General features: G+C 44.5%; 1 protein-coding gene across 1 annotated transcript; it reads right to left on the reverse strand.

Moving 5' to 3' along the window:
• Window positions 1-14,508: 14,508 nt before the first annotated feature.
• On the reverse strand, window positions 14,509-15,623 carry LOC308517316 (doublesex- and mab-3-related transcription factor C2-like; the record flags this gene model as incomplete). Its single annotated transcript, XM_081088424.1, is given in 3 exon segments — window positions 14,509-15,251; window positions 15,254-15,422; window positions 15,426-15,623. Coding segments are annotated over 3 exon segments (1,110 nt in total).
• Between the last annotated feature and the right edge of the window lie 5,514 nt (window positions 15,624-21,137).

The following is a 21,137-nucleotide window of genomic DNA, read 5'->3' on the forward strand; positions in this document are numbered from 1 at the left end:
TGCAAAACATGTGGCACAGAGTGACTCTGTAAAAAGCTATATGACATAAATTGTCATTTTAAATTTTGTTCATTAATTTTAAATTTATTTATGTCATCTTTTTGATAAGCGCTTGGATTAGTTTCAAGTTTTCTCCTCTTAAAAGCAATGCTGCAATGAGGGTTCTTGCATATAAGGTCTATTTCTAATGAGCAATTACTGCTGTGAAAATGTGACTTGTGGTTCCATTGATTGGAGAGCCATCCAGAGCACATACCCAGGTTGTGGGTTCGATCCCAGCCTGGACGCGGTCAGGATGCATCCAGGGAGGCATAGATGTTTCCCTCTCCCCACTCACTCTCTCCCTCTGCTCCTCTCTCTAGGATCATTGAAAACATGTCCTCAGCTGAGGATTAAAAAAAAAGCGATTTTGATAATAATTTTTAGCAAGATCATTCTTAGTGAGCTGAAACATACAGTATTTAAACATCATTTAAATTTTTAAACTTTGAATTTAGTCATTTCCATTAAAACCAGGTTAAAATCACAATGATCTTTTTCTCTTACATACGTAAGAATCTTCTTGCTCCAGATGGGCGATAAAGCTCCTTAAATTGAAATTCATTGCACAGGGGCTCTGATGGCCCTTAAGAGATGGAAGAGCAATCTCATTTGGATGGTTGGGTTATGTAATTCAGTGATTACACGGAGCCCTTCAGATATCCTCAGACAGGAGGTGGCAGAGTAAGGATCTGTGGCAAAGGCCAGTGAAGAGGCTGCGGACTCGTTATACTGGTTTCTTTGTGTGCATTTATTTGGTAGTGCTAAATAAGACTAGCCTGATCTGAGCAGTGTAACATGGTCTGGCTAGTGACTAACCTTGGGACCTCAGAAATCAAGCATTTGGATACCAGTTGGAATTCAAACAGTTTCTTGTTAAAAGACGTTGAGAGGGTCATTCCATTCCTCCAAAGGCCTCAGTTTTACAAGTATTCCAGGCAAGGCCTCTAGTAGGGTGGTGTGATATTAACATCCATTCACAGATATTTGTTGAGACCTATGTACCAAGAACTGTTCTAAGTAATAGAGATACAGTTGTAAGCAAAACAGATGATACTCTATTTTTTCTTAGCTGGGAATAATCTGATCTACTTGAATTTAGTCAACATACTGCACCAAAGTTTAGCGTTGGGCATTACATCTTCTTAGTAATGCAAGTAACATCCTGGTAAACTTATTAGTCAAATCAAATAAACTTGTCTGAACTTATCCACTCAACAAGATACTATTCCTCCTGCCTTATAATATGCCTGCTTTACTAAAGCTAGCACCCATCTTTCAACACACGCTGTAATCCCTTTCTCCTTCCCTCCCTCCCTCTTTCCCTTCCCTTGTAACACTGCTGAGAATAAGCACCTAGAACACTGATTTGTACACAGTAGGTATGAAATAAATTTTTGTTGACTAGATACCCACAAATATTTATTGTTTAAACTTTAGGCAGTGGAGCCCTAGCCAGTTTGGCTCAGTGGATAGAATGTAGGCCAGTGGATGAAGGGTCCCAAGTTCAGTTCTGGTCAAGGGCAGGTACCTTGGTTGTAGGCTTGATCCTGATCCTGTTCGGGGAGCCAGGACCACGTGTGGAGGCAACTGATTGGTGTGTCTCTCTCACATAGATATTTCTCTGTCCCTGTCTTTCCTCCTCCCTTCCCCTCTCTCAAAATCAATGGAAAAATATCCTTGGATGAGGATTAACAAGTATTCCCAAGTGTGTTTACCTCTATCTTCCTAACTAAAGCTGCCATTTTCTATTTTTCTGTTCTATTTGCATCCCCCTACCTTTTAAGTTGCCTAAAATCGGCAGCCCAGATAAATCAAAACAACTTTTTTGTTTCTGTTTTTTTGTGAATCAGAGATTACATTTTCTATCCTTTCCAAGGATGTGTTTGGAGGCAAAACTGAATAAATGTTTTATATTTAGTTGCAAAGCTTGTATAAGTATTTTAGGACACAATTGAGCTTCTCTCATTAAAGCCCATTCTCTTGTCAATATGTAAAAGCTTCTAGCAATGGAGAGGAAGTACTATTTTAAAATAATTGTGAAAATCCTATTCCATGATAACCACAACAAATGAACCTTTGCTAAAATAGTTTTTTTTAAAATTAAATCTTTATTGTTCAGATTATTAAAGTTGTTCCTCTTTTTTCTCCCTATAGCTCTCCTCCACCCGGTTCCCACCCCATGCTCTGCCCTTACCCCTCCCCCACACTGTCCTCATCCATAGGTGTACGACTTTTGTCCAGTCTCTTCCTGCACCCCCACATCCTTTTCCCCCCTGAGTATTGTCAGTCCACTCCCTTTCTATGCCTCTGATTCTATTATATTCACTAGTTTTTTCTGTTCATCAGATTATTTATTCACTTGATTTTTAGATTCACTTGTTGATAGATATGTATTTGTTGTTCATAATTTTTATCTTCACCTTTTCTTCTTCTTCCTCTTCTTAAAGGATACCTTTCAGCATTTCATATAATACTGGTTTGGTGGTGATGAACTCCTTTAGCTTTTCCTTATCTGTGAAGCTCTTTATCTGACCTTCAATTCTGAATGATAGTTTTGCTGGGTAAAGTAATCTTGGTTGTAGGTTCTTGCTACTCATCACTTTGAATATTTCTTGCCACTTCCTTCTGGCCTGCAGTTTCTATTGAGAAGTCAGCTGACAGTCGTATGGGTACTCCCTTGTAGGTAATTAACTGTTTTTCTCTTGCTGCTTTTAAGATTCTCTCTTTGTCTTTTGCTCTTGGCATTTTAATTATGATGTGTCTTGGTGTGGTCCTCTTTGGATTCCTTTTGTTTGGGGTTCTCTGCGCTTCCTGGACTTGTAAGTCTATTTCTTTCAGCAGGTAGGGGAAGTTTTCTGTCATTATTTCTTCAAATAGGTTTTCAATATCTTGCTCTCTCTCTTCTTCTGGCACCCCCATAATTTGGATGTTGGTACTCTTGAAGTTGTCCCAGAGACTCCTTACACTATCTTCATATTTTTGGATTCATTTTTCTTTTTGTTTTTCCGGTTGGGTCTTTTTTGCTTCTTGGTATTTCAAATCTTTGACTTGATTCTTGCAACCCTCTAGTCTGATGTTGGATCTCTGTATAATATTCTTTATTTCAGTCAATGTATGCTTTATTTCTAGTTGGTCCTTTTTCATATCCTCGAGGGTATCACTAGATTTATCAAGGGTCTCACTAAGTTTATCGGCGGTTTCTAGAAAGTTCTTGAAAAACCTTATAACCATGGTTTTGAACTCTATATCCAGTAGTTTTCTATCATCCATTTCCGTCATTTGTGACCTGTTTCTTTGTCTCCACATTTTGGCTGCTCCCTGTGTTGATAGAGTGGCTTTCTGTGCTAGGTGTCCTATAGGGCCCAGTGGCTCAGCCTCCCCAATTACCTGAAGTGGACACTCTTGTTGCACCCCTTTGTGGGCTGCGTGCACAGTCTTGTTGTAGTTAAGCCTTGATTGTTGTAGGTATCACTGGGAGGAATTGACCTCCAGGCCAATTGGCTGTGAGAATCAGCTGTGTCTACGGTGTGAGACACCCTTCTGGGGCAAGACTTGGTTCAGTGGGGCTTTGGTGCTCACTGAGTCTGCCCCCTGAGTGTGTCCCTTATGGGTCTGAGGAGTTGTAATCTGGATGGTCCCACTCTGACCACTAGGTACACTGGCTCTTGGATCTCTAAGGAGGTGCTAATTTAGCCTCTGCTTGAGGCTACCTAGCAAGAGCTACAGAGAGATCTGCAGATTCCTCTTCTTTGTTTGGGATTTGGAGGTGCCCAGATGAGGCCCAGCTGTGAAGCAATGCAAGCTGCTGTGGGGCCATGGGCCTTTTGGATGTTCTGGGTCTCTCTGACCCAGCTGCAATTTGTTAGGTAATTTTAGATTGCAAAGGGCCAGGCCCTTTCATATGCAAAAGCCTCTGCTCACAGCTTGGGTGGGGTAGGGTCTCAGGGAATTAACAGGGTGAAGCAAACAGCTATGGCTGATCCTCAGCCCTGCCCTAAGAGGCCCTGGATCTCAGTCTCCCGTGGAAATCGCTGCAAGTACCTCTGAGAGAAAGCCACCCTCGAGTTCCACCCGATGCCAGACAGTCCAGTTTCTCCCGGTATGAGTCTGGGTCCCCAGAGACTCACCCAGAACTGGGTAAGTCTGGAACTCCACATCAGGAGCTTGAGACTCCCTCCCGATTGAAAAAGACAACCGCGTCCTCAGTTGCCAGCCCTTTCTACGTGCGCTTCCATACCTCTGCACTTTACATCCGCACCTCCTCTGAGTCTCAGTGTGCTTTTCTCTTTCCTCCTAGTTGTAGAATTTCCACTCAGCCAGCCTTCCTGTAGTTCTGGGTGATGTCCATTTTGTCTTTTAGTTCTATTTTTGAAGTGGTTGTGTGAGGCAGAAATTTCAGGTATTTACCTATGCCGCCATCTTGGTTTCTCCGCTAAAATAGGTTTTGATGAGATTATTTTTAATTAGAACAATCACAATTTTTAAAATTAAAAATCCCTTAGTTTAATTTGATCTCTGTTTTTAAAATTTCTCCCAGTTAAAAGCTGTGGTGAGCTAGACAAATCAGAGTCAATTTATTTTTCAAACCAATAATGTAATCTGTGAATTACTGTTCTCAGGCAGGTTTGATGATATTTTTTGTAGGGTTGCTAGATACCCTAAATCTTCCTTTTTATATTTCTGCATATTAGGAAAATCAACGAATAAACAATAAACTTCTTTGGTCCTTTTTGTACAATTACATTTAAATAGACAGTAATGGATGTGATAAATTTCATCTCCCCTTAGGTCACTTTTAATGTTCTACCCATAGATGGCAGCAAGTGACCACTTTGCTAAATCACCAGGCCTCTAACAGGTCCCTGTCAGGACCTTGTGTTGTAAAACTGTGGCAAAGGGAAGAATGTGGAAGAAGACAGATTACATCTCTGAAGGATGCATCAGTTGTTGGAGATGCAGCTCTTCTCGTCAGAGCAGGAGAAGTTTGTTCTGTTTTGATTCTTCTAAAATTAAAGGGAAGAATCCCAGTAGCATTGAAGGAATGGTGGAGGCCAGGCAGGGAGGCCTGTGGCTTGGGGATTACCTGGATTGCCCAGTCAGTTCCTTTTGTCCTTTGCCTCAACTCATTCAAGTTGAGAATTATGAAATGGAAGTTCCCTCTGATAATTCAGCCTTGTCCATTTGGGTCCTGTGGGTCTGGAGTCCTTCTCTCTTATTTCCCAAGCTCCCAGCAAATTATATTCTGGGGCAGCCCCTATGTGAGTCCTGATATGCAACACTGCCCCATGAGGCTAGAGGGTCAACCTGCAGATGACTTTAGACAGTAATTTAAAATGTCCTATGTAATAAAGAGCTAATATGCAAATGGTCATCACACCCTCACACTGTCACGATCCATCACCAGGAGGCTGAGTGCACTGAGGGCACATGCGGGTGGGTGGGATTGCATGTGTGGGGAGGCGTGTGTGGGTGTGTGGGGACTTGACACTGTGTGCACGGTGTGGAGGTAGATCCTGGCGCGATGCTGGGGGTACCAGCAGCTCTGTGCGGCGAGGCCTGGGGGTCCCGTGGCTCCATGTGGCGTGGAGGCAGGAACCCAGGCTCTGGCCTACCTCTTTGGGGCAATCCATCGAGGAGCCCTGGATGGGTGGGAGGGGCCTACCTCTTTGGGGCAATTGATCGTGGGGCTCCCGCACTGTGAGAGGGCACAGGCCAGGCTGGGGTATCCTTCCCCTCCCCCCTCCAGTGCACGAATTTTGTGTACCGGGCCTCTAGTATATAATAAAAGGAATATATTTTGCCTTTTATTCTTTGCTTATTATTTGTCTAGCATTCTGCCAAATACTTTATATACAACATCTCATTTACTACTCATAAGAGCTCTATAAATTAGAGATTATGACTCTCTTTTGACCAAGGAGGAGAAGGAAGTGAATTAACTTGTTCAAGTTTACAAATCTGGCTGAAACTCCTTTGCTAGTTTAAGGAAGCTCCTGCTTGAGATGTGGTAAGACTTTGACCTTCTCAATCAGTGTGCACAGATTACTTCCAGGTGCATTAGGAAAGTTATAAAGGTCCCATGCCCTTGAAGACTGGGAGGGCTTACACACATGAAAAAGACATCAAGGCGACAGAATTGGAGTAAACCTACATTATGGTAATTGAGACCTTTGGAAGACACTTTGGAATAAACGAGTTTTCTTAGAAATGAAAGGGGCCTGGGTAGAAATGGAAGCTAAAGAGGAGCCTTGTTGAACTCGATAGACCATTCTATTCTTGAATTTCCCTTTTTTTGGGATAACACTAAGATCTTGGTCAGTGTCCTCACCTTGCAAGGGTCAAATTATATGAACCAGATCTTCCCAAACTCTCATGGGAACCAGGATCTGGATTTGCTCTCAGAGTGTCTCTGGTGACATAAGGCCCACTGAAGCATCAACAAGAGGTATTTTATAAAAATCCATAGCTTACAAATGGCCAGTAAGGACATGCAAAAATGTTCAACATCTTTAGTTATTAGGGAAATACAAGTCCAAACCACATGAGATACCACTTCACACCCATAAGGACGATTAGAATTAAAAAGTCAGAAAACAGCAAATGTTGGTGAGGATGTAGAAAATTGGAACTCTCATACACTACTGGGGGAATGAAAAATGATGCAGCTGCTTTGAAAAAAGTCTAGTGGTTCCTTGAATGGTTTAGCATAGAGTTACCATAGAACATAGCAATCACACTCCTAGATTTATACCCACGGGGAATGAAATGTTATATCCACACAAAAAATTGTACATGGATTTTCTAACAGCATTGCTCTTAATAGCCCAAATGTGGAAACAACCCAAATGTTCATTAAATGATTAATGGTTATATCCAACAATAGGATGTTATTATTATTTTAAAATATATTTCATTGATTTCAGAGAGGAAGGGAGAGGGAGAGAGAGATAGAAACATCAATGATGAAAGCCAGTCATTGATTGGCTGCCTCCTGAACGCCCCCTACTGGGGATCAAGCCTGAAACCCAGGCATGTGCCCTTGACCAGAATAGAAACCAGGACCCTTCAGCCCATAGGCCAACGCTCTATCCACTGAGCCAAAACAGCTAGGGCTAGACTATTATTCAGCTATAACAAGGAATGAAATACTGATACATGGTATAACATAGACAAACCTTGAGAACACTACTCTATGTGAAAGAAGCCAAACACAAAAGACCACATATTTTATGCTCCATTTATATGAGATATGCAACATAGGCAAATCTGTACAGACGGAAAGTAGATTTGTGGCTTCCTAGGGCTGGGTGGATGGGTGTGGGGGATAGGAAGGCTATAGCTAAAGCGTACAGGGTCTTTTGGTGGTGGTGGTGGGGGGGGGTGACAAAATGCTCTGAAGTTGATTATTGTGATAGTTGCACAACAGTAAATATACAGAATTATACTTTTGAAATGGGTGAATTGTATGTATGTGAATTATATTTCAATAAATCTGTTTTTTTTTTAAAGAATCTCTGGTCTGCTATACCTACTTATGTAGAATGTGTTTGCCAGGTACTGTTCTGAGCAGTTTGCATGTGTTAACTCTTTTAATCTTTTTTTAAAAAAATATTTTTATTGATTTCAGAGAGGAAGGGAGAGGGAGAGAGAGACAGAGACATCAATGATGAAAGAGAATCATTGATCGGCTGCTTTCTGCACAACCCCTACTAGGAATCATGCCTGCAACCCGGGCATGTGCCCTTGACTGGAATCAAACCCAGGACCCCTCAGTCTGCAGGCCAACGCTCTATCCACTGAGCCAAACCAGCTAGGGCTTAACTCTTTTAATCTTCACAACAACCTCAAATTGGTACTTTAATCTTCCCTATTTTATAGTTAGGGAAACCTAACTGTAGACACAGGGCGATGAAGGATCTTGCCCAAGGTTACTAGGCTTGCAAGAGGCTGCTTTAGAATCTTTTGGGTAGAATTAAAGAAGCTCCAAATCTCTAGTCTTAGCTATAGGCCATCCTGCCCGCGAGAGAGGAAATCCTTGTGTGTGATCACCTAGTTAGACCCTACTGCTGCGCATATGAGGGAAAGGACACACTTAGGGCAAAGTGGGCACAGAAGCCATCTACTGCTCTCTGTCTGGGACTTGCCACTACATCATATCACCCAGATGTGAAAGAGCTGGCAAGGACAAAGTCTGAGCCATTTGCTGTATCCAGGAAGACAGTTTTTTCTTAAACTTTATTATTATTATTATTGAATCTAGGAGAAGAGGTAGGTCAAAATGCATAAATGGTGGTGGAGGAGAGTTAAAAAGAAGAAAAGGAAGGAGCAGGAAATAAAATTGGTTGGGGATTTGGGAATTTATGAGAGGTAAAGTGAAATAATATGCAAGCATTGTGTGAAATAGTGCCCATTTCATTCTTCATTATGTATTACGGAAGGTCTCAAGAGAACTAAATTTGCAGAGAGATTTTGCCTGAAGTGGAGTGATTCTATTTTATGTGAGAAACTATTAGGTATTCCATATTCCACTTCTGCCTCACTGTGAAATCTATCGAGGAAGAGGAAGTGGGTGGATAGCAGCAGGCGATGGAGAAAGACAGGAAGCAGGAACAAACCTTGACAGACTGATACAGTGACTTAAAGTCATAGAGTATCAAAGAAAGCCTTCTGAGTCAGCACAGGATCAAATCCACCATTACTGTTCCCCTTCAGAGCTCTCGTTCAGGCACCATCCTCTTCCTTACCGAAACCGGCCTTCTGTAACAGTCCTCAGGCAAGTTCTGTGCTCCTCCTGTCTCTACAATATTGGCACTCAGTTTGGCTCAAGGTTTCCTGAGTTTTGTGGGTTTTTTTTTTTTTTTTTTTTACCTTTCTGTTCCCTGGCATTTTAGTCATTCCTCTTGAACTGCTCAATTGCTCTGTTCATTTCCCCCGCTGTCTCTTGAATGGCTCAATATGAAGCACAGCTTCAAAGAGCACTCTGATATTTGGAGTCCTACATTTGATTTGTAGCCTTGAAGGTTTCCCTAGGGGGGATTTATATATCCCTGGGCAATGTTAGATTGCAGCATGATCAAAGAACATTGCGGAGAACGAGTGAATGCAAGACACGAAAGGATGAGCAATCCATGCAAAGGTAAATAAAATAAATTTCAGGTGAGAAAGAACATCCAAAAAAGTAAGGATGGTGGGAAGCATACTGTGAAGCCGTGGAAGAAGATAAATGACAGCTGCAGTCAGGCTAGCAGGAAGTGGTCAAGGTTGGGTGGCTCAGTTTGAATAAAAGCTCATGCTGATGGATAGAGTGAGAGGAATTTCCCTACAAGTCAGGATAAGCCTCCAGGCCCAGTAATTACACATAAGCCACTATTTAATTTAGCAACCAACATGAAGAGAATAAATAGTGATAGGCTTTCAGCTTAATTTAAGTAAACATAAGAGAAATGTTTCCAGTAAGCATGTATAATAATATCCAGGATAATAAAACAAGCAACAGCTTAAATCAGGAAGAGGGTCTTGGTCTTTTAGGTTCAGGCCTTCATCATCATTTCTTTCTTTTTAAAAAAATCCTCACCCAAGGATATGCTTACCAATTTTAGAGAGAGGGTAAGGAAGAGAGAGAGAAAGAGAGAGGAAGAGAGAGAAAGAGAGAGAAAAAAACATTGACCAGTTGCCTTCCGTACATGCCCCACCTAGGTATGCATCCTGGCTAGTGTGAGAGTAAACCAGCGATCTTTTCTGTCAAAGAAAGGAACTCACGCCATCTTAGGTTCTGCCATCTTGATATGACCTTCAGGCTCTCCGGGGCGCCATCTTGGGCTCTGCCTTACCCTCCCCTTCCTCTGAATTAGCCAATCTTGCAATGATGGGAACCTGAGCTCTGAGCCCTGACCAATCGGGTCAGAGTTCAGAGTGAGAGGCAGGGCAGACCCCGCGTCAGGAAATAAAACCAGAAGGGACTTCCCATTGGGTGTGCTTTTGCCCATGATTTCCAGCCAGGCAGAGGCACCCTTCTGCGCAGAAGTAAATTTGACTTGCCAATCCAGTTTCAAGTGTTTGCCTCATTCCTGAGACATTGTTGAGAGCATTTCTAACACCAGGAATCGAACCTGTAAACTTTTGGTGTATAGGATGACTTTTCAACCAACTGAGCCACACCAGCCAGGATCATCATCATTTCTTTTGATGCTCATAACAAGTTATTATTATTATTTGCTTGGGTTTGAATTACTCTACAGGCATACCTTGGAGGTATTGTGGGTTTGGTTCCAAACTACTGCAAGAAAGTGGATATTGCAATAAAGCAAGTAATAATCTTTTTTTAAAAATATATTTTATTGATTTTTTGCAGAGAGGAAGGGAGAGAGATAGAGAGTGAGAAACATCAATGAGAGAGAAACATTGATCAGCTGCCTCCTGCACACCCCCTACTGGGGGTGTGCCCGCAACCAAGGTATGTACCCTTGACCAGAATCGAACCTGGGACCTTTTAGTCTGCAGGCCAATGCTCTATCCACTGAGCCAAACTGGTTAGGGCAAGCAAGTCATAATCTTTTTGTTGGTGGAGAGTCTTGTCTTTAATTTGTAAAAAACACAACATCTGTGAAAAACCATAAAGCAAAGGGCACCAAACAAGCCATGCCTGTGAATGGAAAGCCCTTCATTCACTCCTGTCGATACTGATTAACTGCTCATAAAGTACCTTCTTGGTATTAACCTAGATGGAGAGGGGTATAGAGCATTTGGCGGGTACAGTGGGTTGTCTGCCCACAACCATTTTCCCTTTTTCATACTCTCAGAACCCCATTTCCTTTTTCACCAGGCAATGTGCCCAGCTCCAGGAAATGATGTGCTTGGCCTCCACCAATCATGGTTTTAGAATTTCCCTTTGACAGTGATTGGCCCAAAGATGAGACCCAACTCAGTTCATTACGACTTAAGCTGCTGAGGAAACCTGGGAAAAATGTTCCTCTCTAATTAAAGGGAGTAGCATGATGAGAAAGGCCTTTTGTTACATCCTATTTCTTCCGGTTTGGATGTAATTGTGTGAAGACATGAAGTTTGTAGCCATCCCAGCCATTTTGTTATAAGGGGAACTACTGCCAATGTATTGGGAGAGGAGAGGAGAGCAGAAACGAAGCAAGAGCCCGTGCTTGGCTGATATTGTGAGCTGCAGGAACTGCCTTCCTCTAGAGTTCTTGTTTTGTGAAATAAACACCTATTATTAGGGCTGCTTTTAATCAGTTATTTCCTTTCTGGGAGTTGAAAGCATCCTACCTGATGATATATGTTGCTATGGCGTGAATGTTCGTGTCCTTCCCAGATTCATACATGGAAACTGAATGGTCAGTGTGATGGTTTTAGGAGGTGGAGCCTTTGGGAGGCACTGAGGTCTTGAGGGTGGAGCCCTGATGAATGGGATTAATGCTCTTACAGAAGAGACCCCAGAGGGATCTGCCAGGTGAGGGCACAGAAAAAGATGAACATGAACTGGGAACTGGGCTCTCCCTAAGACGAATCTACCAGCACCTTTGTCTTGGATTTCCCAGCCTCCAGAACTGGGAGATGTAAATGTTTGTTGTTGAAGACACCCAGTCTCTGGAGTTTTTTTTTTTTTTATAGCGGCCTGGATGGACACAGTACTTTAGTAATTTAACATTTTGCTGTTATAAGTGTGAAAACACTCAAGACAACCACCTGGGATATTGTTTGTCCCTATGTTCCCTGAGACTAAGCTATCTTTCTTCTTTCCGGGATTTCATTCTCTTTAATCATCTGATTTTGTGCACACACATTCCAGTTTTACAAATAAAGTCCCTGAAGAGAAAACAAAACCAAATTAAAAGTTAATTAAACAAATGGATCCTATAAAATCCTTTTGGAGTAGAAGCTGATGAAACAAATGCGTCTGTAGTGCTGGGGTGCTCAGGGCTGTTAAACAGGGCAAAGGTCCAAGGAGGGGAAAAACCTCCAACAAAAGAAGCCCACAGGAGTAATTAGGGACTCAGGAAAGGAAGCTCAGATTGCACCTCCAAAGCTGTGCTTTTGTGCCAATAAGTCGCCTTCAGAGCAATGGGACAAGTTGATTTCCAGGCCACATTTTACAAATTGGCACCTCTTCAGCTTGCCTGCGCCCCAAAGCCTAACTACCAACCACCACCTTCCACACAAAACAGCAAGACAAAAACAAATCTTTGATGTGCACTCTCCTTGGACAGCTAAACAAAATGCTGTGGTAATGACCCAGGTGGAAGTTCACCAGGGCTGGGAGTTCTATGTGGGATGAAATACTGAACTAATTAATTCAACAAACTCCCCATAGAGGGCAAGACCCCAAACTTTGTGGGTTAGGAATTTTTATTCCTGATATGCAAATACCACTTAGCACAAAATGTAAGGTAGTTAAGTTCTACCAGAGAGATACAAAGTCATGTGCTATGGGAGATAGATACCAGGTGCGAGAAATTCCATCTGGTCAACAGGATGAGAGATTGCTTCGTGGAAGTGTGGGCATTTGGAGTGAGCTTTGAAAGGTGGGTAATATTTGACCATGAGGAGAGTTGGAGGAAAGGGCACTGCAAGCAGAATAAACCTGTCTCTATAGAAAGACACTATATTTTAGTTTAGCTATAGCATGAAGACAATGTAGTAGGCATTACAGTTAGAAAAGTAAGTTAGTGCCAGTTCATAGAGAGCAAAAGATTTGGGAAGGTTGTCATTCCAGAGGCAATGGGGAGTTACAGAGTGCTTAGGAGCAGGGCGTGGCATAGCATATTCAAAGTTGTGTTTTAGCAAGATGGCGTCAGCAACAATGAGTGAGATGACTAAAAAGGTAGGGGTGGACCACATGACCAACTAAGAAGCTATTATGATATTGCAGATAAAATCCAGTGAAGTTCTTACCAAGGTTATAAAAACGAAAGTGAGTAGGAGAATGGGTTTAAAATTTAAATATAAAGGTATAGTTGATAGAAAGTGGCAAATGGATAGAACGCAGATGACAAGGGTCACCCAGGCTGTCATTTAATGTGAATTTCTGAAAGGACAGAGTGCCCTCCCAGCCTACAGGTTTTGTTTTCATTAAAATCAAGTAGTCCTAATGAATGTCTTTCCTGTTAAAGGAGTGAACTAAAGCTCCTTGTGATTCTACGATCTCCATCAGCCTCCACAACAGGCAGCTTTGGAGGATTCCTGGCTCACTGCCTTTCTCCAGCAAGCTGTCATTGAGGAGGCGCACAATGGCGCTGGTCTTGGCGACACTGGGTATCCTTCCATGGGAACCTGGACTGGGACCAGCAGGCCTCTTAACTTCCAATACTCTTTATTATTCATCACTTACAGCTTTAATATTTCCTAAGCTCTTTTGAAGGCAGTCTCAAGAAAAGATGTGTGTGTGTGTGTGTGTGTGTGTGTGTGTGTGTGTGTGTACGCGTTCACCTAGGGAATAAAGTCCCAGCTACTCAGCTCCAACCACAGGGTCCTGGAGGCTTTATTGAGAGTTACCAGTGGGTGGGAAAACCTGGGAGGGAATGGAGCCAGGCTCTGTGAGGTCCTGTTAATCAGGAAAGCATTTTTCCAGGGCTAGATTTTACTGTCCTGGGCTTTAATTCTATTAAAGAGAACGATTTTTCCTTACACTGGCCCATACAATCTGATCCTTGCTACTGTCCCAGTACAATGTCCTGCCACTGTCCGATAAATGCCCTGAATTCTGGCCACAGCGAACGGAGAGTCCCAGAACTTGATCTGCTGGTTCAGCATCTCGGCGCTTTGCATCTGTTGTTTCCTCTACCTGGAATGACCTCCCTTCCTTTGTTGCCTCCAGAGCCAGTGGGAAAATACCACCTTGGTGGCCTGCAGGGCCCACAGCATGATTGGCAGACTGCCGTGGAGAGCTTTCCACCTGTTCTGCCATCGAGTTTCACTCTTATCTGCCCTCTGCAGACTGACTTCCCTTATGGCAGGGCCACCCCCTCCTCATCTCTAGACCTCCGGCCCAGAGATTGTGTACGAGAGGAAGACAACACATAAGAATAAAATCTGTTTTAATTTTTTAAAAACAACAAAGCTTTATTTCTTCCTTACTCACAGAAACCTAGACACAAAATGAAAATACTCTTCTGTTTTTGCATGCATGGAGACAGACATAAGTGCACAGGTATGTACAGAATCACATGTCAAATAAATATCCTGGAACGTGAATTCATGCAAAAACCTATTTTGAAGCTTAAATTGCACAGTTCTATATTTGTTGGGATATTAAAAAGGTCCCAAGACCCAAGGGGGTAAGAGAATATCCACCATTGGCTAAGGAAATGCCCATGCTGAAAAAGGAACCGAAAGATAACAAAGCACCTGAAGGCTTAAAAAAAAAAAGCTGAAGCTCCTACTGCACAAATCCCTCAATAAAATGCAGCGTCTGCAGGCTGTTGCACCTGCCCTAGTAAGGCTCCCACTTCTGGGCTTCTAGCTTAGGAGGGAGATGGAACCCAGATGCCCAATATGCAGAGCCATAGAGGGGGCTGGACTGGGTCGGAGAGAAGGGCCAACAGGCTGGAATCCTTTTCCTCCTGCAGGAGCTGGATGGAGCAGGGAGATCCAGGCAGAGTTAGTGGGGACAGAAGGGGTCAGGCAGGGAGCCTGGGATGAATCTTTCAGCCCCATAAGAGCCTCAGCTGCCTCCCGCTGCAGCTGCCGCTCTGCGGAGGCAGAGGTCCAGGCCAGGCGAGAGGCTCTGGGGGCCTGTGGTTGAAGCAGAAGAGTGTCTGGGGTACCACAGGGCTGAAGTATCAAAGCTGAGCATGTGTGGAGCAGGGCAGAAGGCCCTTGGGGTTCTCCAGGAAGAGGAGCAGTCAGTATTGGGTGAGATCCTGGGCAGTTTGGGAAGGACCCATGAGTGGGCAGCTGGAGGGAGGTGCCAGGGTCAAAGCCAGGGAAGGGATACAGAGGGACAACAGGCTTTTGGCATAGCAAGCGGCACACTACTGGGGGTGGCATGGAAAGGCCTGGAGGCAGCCAATGTCCAGGGGTCCAAGCACTTGGAGTCCAGGGCAAAGGCAAGGGTTCTGGGGGACGGCTAAGCAGCAGAGGCCCCTGGGAATTCTCCTTCCCAGGGGCGGTCAGTGCCAGTGGGACTGCCCCATGGAGGGTCTGAGTCTGAGGCTGGGGCACTATGTTTTCCTTTCCGGGGGCGGGGGGGGGGGGGGGCGGGCTGGTCGCATGGCCGCCTTCTTGACGTGGCTGTGAGCTTTAGGAGAAGCCGCCCCTCTCATCAGCTCCTGAGCCAGGTGCCTCTTCAGCTGTGCCTCCTGCTGCCTACGCAAGGCCACCTGGGCAGCCATGAGCCTTCGGCGCTCCAAGATGAGGACACATTTGTGACACTAACAAGCCTGGAAGAGGCAGAGGCGCTTGTGGCCCTTGAGGTGAGCAGGGACACCGTGGTTGCAGCAGCGGGCACAGGTTGGAGAGCGACTGACCACTCTCTTAGGCATGAGCTCGGTGCCCTGGGGGACTCTGGTCTCATCCCCTGTGGCGGAGTCTGAGAAGCAATGGTGGGCAGCAAGCATCTCATTAGGTTCCATGGATCACTCTCGAGCTGGGTCAGACTCGGGAGGCGGCGAAAGCAAATCTGTTTTAATTTTTAAATATTTGTGGCTCTTCCCCTTATTAAGCATTGACATATCCCCTAGATTTTGTCCCAGGGATATGTCATTATTATGACATATAGTGATGATTTAGATTCCTATATGTGTTCTGGGATGGCCCTGTGCTGCTAAGGGAAAGAAGCCACTCGAAGGAGGTCAGGGAAAAGGAAAGGTTATTATAAGGGACTATTTTACAGTAGCCAAGGGCAGAAAACAAGCTATTGTCACTTCCTGTGAACTAGAACCTGGAACTGGGAAAGTATCCCCCAGAACCCCGGTCAGCAACATTTCCTGAGGGCTCACTGCACCAGGTGCTGTTCCAGGCGTTGGTGCAGGCATGAAAAGGAGAGGCAAATCTTTGCAGCCTGGGAGCCTGCATTCTAGAGGGTGAGGTGGTGGACTTGTAAACCAACGATGAGTTCAGAAGATAGTGTTTTGAAAACAATAAAAGAGCATCATGTGATAATGAGAAACTGGGTGCTCTTTCAGATTGGGTGGTCAGGAAACGTTCTCTGAATGGATGACATTTAAGTGAGTAGCTGAAAAACACCAAGAAGATAAATGGAGGGGGTGGGGGAGCATTCCAAGTTAGGAAACAGAGGGCAGGGGACTCAGGCAGAAACACACTGTGTTCCAAGAAGAGAAAGAAAGCCTGTGAGGCCACCCGTGAGGGGCCATGGAACTCGTGTCTTTGTTTTGCTCTTTGCTGTTGCTTATCTTCCTCCTGCCCTGAGATCAGCACGGCAGTTACCTCTGGGGCGCATTGCGACATCTCCACTGTATCCACTTCCACCATCTGGTCTCAGTGTCTTCTTTCAGGAGAGATAATCTAATTGGCTCAGCTCCTCCCCCGACAGAAGTCTTTATGGTTGCCCAGAAACTTAGGAGGCATTCTTGGCACTTTCCTCTCCCTTATGTCCTAGAGGAAAACCCTCACGAAGACTTCTCCATTCTTTCTCCAAAATACTTGTTTAGTCTTTTCACTTCTATCTCCACTGCCACCATCCCCCGCTGCTCAACGCTAAATCTTCTTTCACCTGATCTACCGAATTAGTGTATGCATGGGTCTCCCTGCTTTTATCTCGCTCACCTCAAATCCGTTCTCTGTAAGAAACAGTTATCTTCAAAACATTGCCAATTGGGGGATAGACTCATTTGTGGTGGTGATACATGTTAGAAGCTTGGGGTGGATTTTTCAGACCCTATCTGCTTTTTGGGAAATTTGAAACGCCTCTGGGGAGATATGAAGTGAGGTATTACTGATGGGAGGGTTTGGTTTTGTGAATGGTATGAAGGCAGAAACAATGTTTTGGGACCCAGCATCAGTTGGTTCTTGTTAGGGGGGCTTTGATGTTGTGTCCAAACCTAATTGCTGTGCTTTTCATCTCCCCAAGCTTCCCCACATCTGCCCTCACTCCCTTCATTGACCACTTACCTTCACTACCATTGTTAGCTACTGGCTAAGATCATGTTGACTACAGATACTGTTCTGCCCACTAGAATAGGTTCTTCCTTGAAGTTGCACCTGCACCTTTTGAAATCCTCCCGGTGCTCTCTGCCTGGGGTTGACTGATTTAGCAAATAAAAATAGAGAATACCCAATTAAATTTGAATTCTAAAAAAACACAAAGAATAATACATTTTAATATTTGTAATTCCCAAATATTACATATCCCGTGTTTTTATCTGGCAACTCTACCTGCCTTTTGCCTCGCGTCCTCTCCACCCCACTGAGCAGAGCTTGTTTCAGATCTCCACTCCTGCCTAAATCTGCCACTTCTGGCTACAGTTAACAAGCCCACGTCTGGGTATTTCCTGTGACCAGTGCCTATCTAGCAAAGCAAGGTATGCTCTCAGAGTGATGGTAATGTGTCAGTGGTCACGCTGCCATGCATCTTTCCTTTGACACATTATGTACCTCATCCATGAAGAGCCCGTGTGGCGTGTGGTCACAACACCCTTGGCTTGCCTCTGATGGCGTGCAATTCTTCACTTATAATGTTCAAAAGATCTAGTCACAAAGAGAGCCTTTAAAATAGTTTTACTATTATAATGAAGTGTAGAAAACAGTTTCCTTTGATACCTTGTCTAGTCTCTTACTCCAATAGTATTACGGCATTAGCGTCACACGGAACCTTTCATCAATGAGCTTTACTGAACAATCTAATTCAGACTTAAGAAATCCTTTCCTGGGGAAAAGGGCAGGCTTCAATACCCTCATTTTATAGATGAGAAAACTTGAAACAAATGATTTCCATTCTGCTAAGAGCTCATTTGCAGCTGTGTCAGAAATCAATAAGTAAATAAACTATGAATTTAAAACAGATAATATTGGAACTAGTTCATATTCTGACACATTTTTGCTACTGAAATGAGATAAGCTGTGAGCGTGGAGAAGGTTTGATGCCAGGGAGCCCTAGAAAGAGGTGAGAGCCGCTAATTAATGACCCAAGAAAAGGAAGCAACATCTTGACATTCACTCTCTGAATACAACATTTTGAGCACAGACAAAAGGTAATTCATTTAAAATAAAGTTTATTTAAAGCACATCAAAAGTTTACTGTGATATGTTCAATATTAAATTACACTTTTGGCTGAGATATCATGTTGGATCCCTCCATAGGGAGCTTTTGATGTATTTGTTTTTTAACTCTCTGTTTCCCTGCCACTTACCTCGTTGGCAAATAATATGTACATATTTTTAAATGGGCTGACGATTAATATAAGCAGATAAAAAGTGATGGATAAGACAGTCCTTCTCAATCCCATCTACTTTTGGCTGTGTTCCCCAGGATTCTTAGAAGATACATTTCTCTAATTAGCACAACTTTTCTCACACTGATACTGACTGATATGTCAGATAGCTCAGTGGTGAAATATATGGCCACTACCAATTATTGACAAAATTTTTGTAATACTTGGTTAAGTAGTAAGGTAATCTCAAAATTCTTCTTATCTTTGTGGAATAGATTGCAGTGAAATGTTCATTTCCTTCAGTTCTATAAGCAATTATGAAACTACTAGAGGCCCTGTGCACGAAATTTGTGCATGGGTAGGGTCCCTAGGCCTGGCTGGCGATCAGGGCCGATCTGTGGGGCAGCCGGCGGGTGGGGCAATTAAGGGGCCCCTGGTGGCACCTGCCTTGGCTGGAAGCCTGGTGCTGCCCACTCACCAGCTCCACCCCCTGCTGCTGCTGCTGGTTGCCTCCCTCTGCAGGACGACTGGTGGGCAGGGCAATCGGGGGCCCCCACTGGCACTTGCCTTGGCTGGTGGCCTGGTGCTGCCTGCTCACCAACCCCTACTGGGGGCAGCTCCTGTATTGAGCATCTGCCCCCTGGTGGTCAGTGTGCATCATAGCAACCGGTCGTTCTGCTGGTTGGTCAATTTGCATATTAAGGTTTTATTATACAGGATTTGGCATTGATAAGAAAGCTGGATGTCTTTTTATTTTTTTATTAGAGGCCCAGTGCATGAAATTTGTGCATGGGGGTGTCCCTCATCCTGACCTGTGCCCTCTTGCAGTCCAGGACCCCTCAGGGGATGTCTGCCTGCCAGCTTAGGTCTGTTCCCCACAGGGAGCAGGCCTAAGCTGGCAGTTGGACATCCCTCTCACAGTCCGGGACCACTTGCTTTTTACTGCCTGCCTGCTCGCTACTCCTTACTGCTCAGCTCGCTGCTCCTTAGCATTTCCACGGAGGCAGGAGAGGCTCTCGCCACGGCCACTATGCTCACCAGCCATGAACCCAGCTTCTGGCTGAGCAGCGCTCTCACTGTGGGAACGCACTGACCACCAGGGGGAAGCTCTTGTGTTGAGCGTCTGCCCCCTGGTGGTCAGTGCGTATCATAGCAACTGGTTGTTCCGCTGTTCAGTTGATTTGCATATTAGGCTTTTATTATATAGGACTAGGGGCTCAGTGCACGAATTTGTGCACCCTGAAAGGAACTGTGGGCTGCAAGGCTGTGGTGGACACAGGGGCGGGTCTCGGCCCATCTTCCGCACCCCTGCCCAGCCCTTCCCGCCACAGCCCCTGGTCTCCTGTCTGCCAGCAGCCCCACTCCCGTCACTGTGGCTGCCATGTGCTGATGGTGCTGGCCCTGCTCACACCTGCTGCCGGCATGGAGCGATTGGGGCCACTACCAGCAGTGGGTGTGAGTGGGGCTGGTGCTGGCAGCAGGTGTGAGCGGGGCTGGCGCTGGCAGTGGGTGCAAGAGGTGGCTGCTGGCCCAGATTGCCCCTCAGGAGCGGGGGAGGTGGAGAAACCCTGAGGGGTGATCAGGGCCGGTAGCTGCCACTCGCACTTGCTTACAGCGCCAAGTGATCAGGGCCGGCGCCGGCAGCGGGTACAAGCGGCGGCTCTGGCACAAGCAGTGGGTATGAGCAAGGCCAGTGCTGGCAGCAAGTGTGAGTGCCTGGTGGGACCACAGCACGTGGAAGCAAAGAATTTTCAGTAACCACCAGAAGCTCACCCTGATGACAGCAACTGGCCCCCCACCTTGGTCTGGTGCCCCAGCTCACCTACTCTACTATCCCATCGTGGCCAATGCCCACCATGTTAAGTGCTCTGCCACCTGCTGCCGAAGCCCGCCATGGTCCACGTGCGCCATCTGGTGGTCAGCACATGTCATAGCAACCGGTTGTTCAGTTGTTTGGTTGTTCCGTCATTCGGTCTATGGTATTTGCATATTAGGGTTTTATATATATAGATTGCTAAGACCATAGTCTATTGTCAACCAACACAGGGCTCCTTTCAAGTTAGGTGAAATTCCTGTCATTTGGCTGGATCTTTTATTTCTCTAAGAGATTAAGTATGATGTTAATTAGGTATCTCTTGGAGATTTTAAAACAAATATGACTTAAACTCTCCTGTATGGCCACAGGTTTTTTAGTCTAAGGGGTCAATATACCTTCTTTGAGCCAGGCTATTTATATTGCTTTGGAGCAGCGTATGAAGGAGCACATTTTTCTCTACTTGCTGGGATATAATGGTCAATATTTGCCTTTTAGAGCAGATTTGCCTACTTCCCTGGGTCGGCTTGCGGGAGCAATGGGCAGATAAGAGTTTGTGAGTTCTGAATTTTCAACTTCTATAGACTCAGCAGGGTGTATGTTTTTCTTTTTCAAGCCTTCTGAATGGCAGGAGCTGGGTTTTTCCAATCAAAATTTAAAACTATCCATGAAGAGAACTGATTTTAAGACAGACAACAGAATTACTATTTTCATGTGTTTTGAGTGTGTTGATATCACCTCATTAAACAATGTCTGTACATGACTAGAAGGCAAGGGTCGAAGGAGTTGTTGCTTAATGAGGTTGTAATGAGAGAACATTGAAGTTTGCTTTTTTCTCTGCCTGTTCCAAAACTCATGGTTTAATGGGATAAAATATACTTGAACTCAAGCTCTCAATTAAGACATTTCTTAGCTGCAGTGGTTAAGAGTCTAATAATTCTGCT

Source organism: Myotis nattereri, assembly GCF_964212035.1.
Source record: "Myotis nattereri genome assembly, chromosome: 3".
Lineage (NCBI taxonomy): Eukaryota > Metazoa > Chordata > Mammalia > Chiroptera > Vespertilionidae > Myotis > Myotis nattereri.